Raw genomic sequence first — 5000 nt, forward strand, 5'->3', positions numbered from 1 at the left:
GGAGGAGGAGAGCCCTCTGGGAAGAGCGTTCAGACACAACTTTAGTTTAGTGTTTGTAAAATGTTCAGTCTGCAGAGAGGAAGAGAGAAGAGGAAGAGTCAAATATATATATATATATATATATATATATATATATATATATATATATATATATATATATATATATATATATACACACATACATATATATATATATATATATATATATATATACATATATATATATATACATATATATATATATACATATATATATATATATATACATATTTAACATTTGTGATTGATATATGCATTAACATTTAGATGAGTATATATAGATACGTGTACAGCAGCACCAACACCTCTGTGTTCTGTGTTCTGCAGCGTTGTGACGTTCTACCAACATGGTTCCACCATGAGCGAGCCGCCGTTGGACCTCTGGTGTAAGTTTCACTGCTTCTTCTCTAAGAACCATCAATAAACACCTGCATGATGTCATCAACACCTGCATGATGTCATCAACAGAACAGAAATGTGATTTAGAGTGTCAGTCCTGCGTTATTATCAAACACAAATAGTTTTCTCTTAATCAGTCACTGTGGTAAAGAGCAGCTCTCGTCCTGCAGTCTGTGAGGATTGCCAGGACTATTTCCAGGAGGAGTGTCCGTCTCACGGGCCGCCGCTGTTCGTCCCCGACACGCCCGCGGCCCCGGGGTCGGCCAACAGGGCGGCGCTCACCATCCCGTCGGGCCTGGAGGTTTTCACCGAGGGGGACTGCGTGGACATTCGCTGCCTGGATTCAAACTTCCCCAAGGGGGCGGTGTTTGGCCCGTACGAGGGAGAGCTGGTGTCCAAGGACAAGTCCTCCGGCTTCTTTTCCTGGATAGTAAGTTCAACCAGTCGAGACCTGTTCCAGTCTGCACCAGTTCAGAACCAGTCTATTCCCGTTGAGACCCAGTCTGGTTCAGTTTAAACTGGCATAAACCTGTTAAGAACCAGTCTAGTCCAGTTCCAGTCACAGTTGAGAACCAGATTTAAAGTCTCTGAACTAGTTTTCCATGATGTTCCAGGTTGTTGATTTTAACAACACGTATCAGTCCATTGATGGCAGCGATGAGACCAAAGCCAACTGGATGAGGTACTCCTGCTTGTTTATTATCATGTGTTTGACTATTGAATGCTGGAGGTCTCACGCTGTTGGTTCCTGGGTCACCTCGAACCCTTTTGACCCTAACCATTTTAACTCTAACCCTTTTAACATTGACCCTTTTGACCCTGACCCTGCAGGTTTGTCCGGACCTCGCCTGAGGAGAGCGTCAGGAACTTGACGGCATTTCAACGCGGTAGAAACATCTTCTTCAGAGTGAGCCGGGCCCTAGAGGCCGGAGAAAAGCTCAGGGTTTGGTACAGCGACGACTACATCCAGCGCCTCCACTGTGTCTCTCAGGACAGCATCCACCGCAACCTGGACTCAGGTGAGACGGGGACAGGTGAGACAAAGACAGGTAGGACGGGGACAGGTGAGTAGTTAGCGGTCCAGCTACGTAAACGACCAACTCACGTTGACGGCTTTGTTGCTGTTGTTGTTCCAGATACCGGGAAGCTGACGGTCTCCAACATTCAGGAGGACTTTAAATCTCCCTGCCTGCAGTCCGTTCTGCAGGGCAAAGCCAGCCCCGGCAAACAAGCCAGCGAAGACTCGGACGGCCAGCCTCCCGCCAAGAGGAAGAAGATCGACCTCATCTTCAAAGACGTCCTGGAGGCTTCGCTAGAGGACTCCGATAAGTCCAGTTCACAGCCTTCTATCCACGGTGAGTGCAAAGCAGCAGCGCTCGGGTCCGACGGCGGCTTAAACGTTCCAAACCTGAAGGTGGAGGAGAAAGAGGAAGAGAGCCAGAGCGGCGAGGAACCCTCCACCTCCTTCTGCCCCAACTGTGTCAAACTGAAGAGGAGGATCCAGGAGCTGGAGGAGGAGCTGTCCCGTACCAGAGAGGACAAGGGGGACGCGGTCGGTCCACCGATGTCTGGACGGACCCTGACCCAACGAGATCAGGCCCCGCCCCATCCTGAGCAAGGCCCCATTGAGGATTTTCAAGGTAAGTTCTGAAAAATAATGGTTGGACTCAAGGTTCAGAACCTCCTCAAGCATTTTGGTTTAGGTTTACATTTGATTCCATAACCTTATGTACGCAAAGCAGTTTCATGTCATATTGTACTCTGTGTGTTTTTACCTGTAAGGCTGCAAGTGACACGACGGTCCAGAGAGCTTTCATGCTGAATGTGTTTTTCTTTGCAGTGATGGAGCCCTTGACGCCCACCCGGGTGGTTCTGGATGAAGACGACCCAGACGTGGACTCAGCCGATGACTCCATTGCTGCAGATCTTGTGATTTCTCCAGAAGACTCATTGAAACTTTCCACCGGGGGAGGCCGACGGATTCGTCGCTTCAAGCAGGAGTGGCTGAAAAAGTTCTGGTTCCTACGCTACTCGGCAACTATCAACGAGATGTGGTGCCACGTCTGCCGCCAATACACAGTCCAGTCATCCCGCACCTCTGCCTTCATCATCGGCTCCAAGCAGTTTAAGATCCACACCATCAAGCTCCACAGCCAGAGCAACCTTCACAAGAAGTGTTTGCAGCTGTACAAGCTGCGCATGCATCCGGAAAAGACGGAAGAAATGTGCAAAAACATGACGCTGCTGTTCAACGCTGCGTACCACCTGGCCCTGGAGGGGCGGCCCTTCTCGGACCTCCGTCCGCTGGCAGAGCTTCTGAAGAGGTGCGAGCTCAAAGTGGTGGACCAGTACATGAATGATGGGGATTGTCAGATCCTCCTCCACCACATCGCCCGGGCTCTAAAAGAAGACCTGGCTGAGAAGATGCGCCTCTCTCCCTTCCTAAGCGTCATAATGGACGCCCAAAATGATGACCTTTTCTCAGACATGGTCGCAGTCTACGTCCAGTTTGTTACCAACGAGGGCTTCCCGAACACCGAGTTCCTGTCCTTGCAGAGACTGAGCGTGGCCAGTGTGGACGGATATCTCCAAGCTATGGATCGAGCCTTTGGTGTCCTAGGCCTGAGGTTCCAGGACTTGCTGGTGGTGGGTCTGGGGGTAGACGGCACCAACATCTCCTCAGGAATGAGAGCCAACCTGTACATAGCTGTCCAAAAGACTTTTCCTTGGATCCTCTGTCTCCCTATCATGATCCATCGGCCCCATCTGGAGGTGCTGGATGCCATCAGTGGGAAGGAGCTCACCTGTCTGGAGGATCTGGAAAACAATCTCAAGCAGCTCCTCAGTTTCTACCGCTACTCCCCTCGCATGATGGCCGAGCTGCGATCCACTGCTCCGACCCTGTCGGAGGAGACCGAGTTCCTTGGAGACATTAGAGCCATTCGATGGATCATCGGAGAGCCAAACGTCCTCAACGCGCTCATCAAAGATTACCTGGAGGTAGTCGCACATCTGAAGGAGATCAGCAGCCAGACGCAGAGGGCTGACGCCGCAGCCATCGCTCTTACCCTCCTCCAGTTCCTCATGGACTATCAGTCAGTAAAGCTCATCTACTTCCTCCTGGACATCATAGCGGTTCTCTCACGATTAGCCTTCACCTTCCAGGGAGAGTACCTGCTGGTGTCACGGGTGGAAGCCAAGATAGAGGAGGCCATTCAAGAGATCGGTCAGCTGGTGGACTGCCCCGGAGAGTATCTGCAAGAATTCGAGGAAAATTTCCGGGAAAGTTTTAACGGTGTCGCTCTGAAGAACCTGCGAGTTGCTGAGTCTAAGTTTCAGTCCATCAGGGAAAAGATCTGTAACAGGAGCCAGGGCATCCTGTCTCAGAGGCTGGACCTGCAGAGCCGCACATTTGCCAAAGCCTGCAAGGTCCTGGACCTGTCGACCTGGCCCCACAACCGGGAGGACCTCCAAGCTTACGGGCTGGAGGAAATCCAGGCAATATTCAACCACCTGGACTCCATCCCCTGTGGGGGTCAGGAGGGCTCCCATGCCAGGACGGAGGCCAGGGGCAGCCTGGTGGTGGAATGGAAGGACCTGAAAGCAGACTACTACAGTATGAACGGGTTTAAAGAGGTCATCGGTCACGTCTGCAGGTACAAGCAGCGCTTTCCTTTGCTAAATCGCATCGTGCAGGTTGTCCGGGTCCTGCCCAGTTCCACAGCCTGCTGCGATAAAGGCCGAGGGTCTCTGCAGAAGATGTGTCGGAACAATCGCTCGCGCCTGACTCTCGAGCAGATGAACGACCTGCTGACCGTGGCGGTTAACGGGCCGCCCATGGCCAACTTTGACGGGAAGCGAGCGCTGGACAGCTGGTTTGAGGAGAAGTCCGGCAGCAGTTACTCTCTGTCCGCCGAGGTGGTGAACAGGATGTCAGGCGACGACCAAAAGTCTGTCCTGCACAGCGTGGACGTCAACACAGAGTTCTACCCCGACGTGTAACAGACAAAGAGCTAAAGCTGAGGACGTGAGGCCCCATCGGTCCTCATGCAGGCTTCTTGTACCTTAGGGGGCACTTCTGCAGTTCTTCTGCTGATCTTTAGCATAGTTATTGTCATACTCTTACAAATTATGACTGCGAAGCTAATAGAAAGATACAAAACTACAGACACACAAAGAGACAGCAAACAACTTCAATAAGATGCACAAAGACTAAAGAGACACAGAACCACAGCAAAGGGACACAAAACAACGACAAGATGCAAAACAACCACAAAGACACACAAAACGACTGAAGAGACAGAAAAAGCTCACACGAGTGGAGAAGCTCCCCCGTGAAGAGACGACCACAACAACCCCGGAGCTGCAGCGCACACAGTTGTGTTGTGTTGCTGTTGGAACACCAACACAAAGGGACACTGCAGCCTCTATACAGCCGGGCTGCGTAGAGGCTTTATATTTCTACCACACTGAGGAGATTGTATAGACTGTACAAACCTCTCAGTGCTTTTCAGACGGTTTTTAAGGAGACTATTTTTCTCTTGAATCAGATGATTGTGCAA

At 50.8% G+C, this 5000-nt stretch overlaps 1 protein-coding gene across 2 annotated transcripts in view; it reads left to right on the forward strand.

The window, feature by feature from the left end:
* Positions 1 to 5000, forward strand: part of prdm11 (PR domain containing 11) — a 6143-nt gene that overhangs the window by 361 nt on the left and 782 nt on the right. The window contains exons 2-7 of one of the 2 annotated variants that reach the window (XM_068596616.1): positions 367 to 425; positions 609 to 868; positions 1053 to 1120; positions 1270 to 1457; positions 1575 to 2078; positions 2279 to 5000. The exon at positions 2279 to 5000 is cut by the window's right edge and continues 782 nt beyond it. In XM_068596616.1, coding sequence (XP_068452717.1) covers positions 398 to 425; positions 609 to 868; positions 1053 to 1120; positions 1270 to 1457; positions 1575 to 2078; positions 2279 to 4440 — 3210 coding nt within the window. In that variant the 5' untranslated portion in view covers positions 367 to 397 and the 3' untranslated portion in view covers positions 4441 to 5000. Of the gene's footprint in view, positions 1 to 366; positions 426 to 608; positions 869 to 984; positions 1121 to 1269; positions 1488 to 1574; positions 2079 to 2278 lie in introns of those variants that run through there. The other variant, XM_068596617.1, reaches the window with a different exon arrangement.

Source organism: Clinocottus analis, unplaced genomic scaffold, assembly GCF_023055335.1.
Source record: "Clinocottus analis isolate CAN_PGR_092001 unplaced genomic scaffold, fCliAna1.0.p SCAF_38, whole genome shotgun sequence".
Taxonomy (NCBI): domain Eukaryota; kingdom Metazoa; phylum Chordata; class Actinopteri; order Perciformes; family Cottidae; genus Clinocottus; species Clinocottus analis.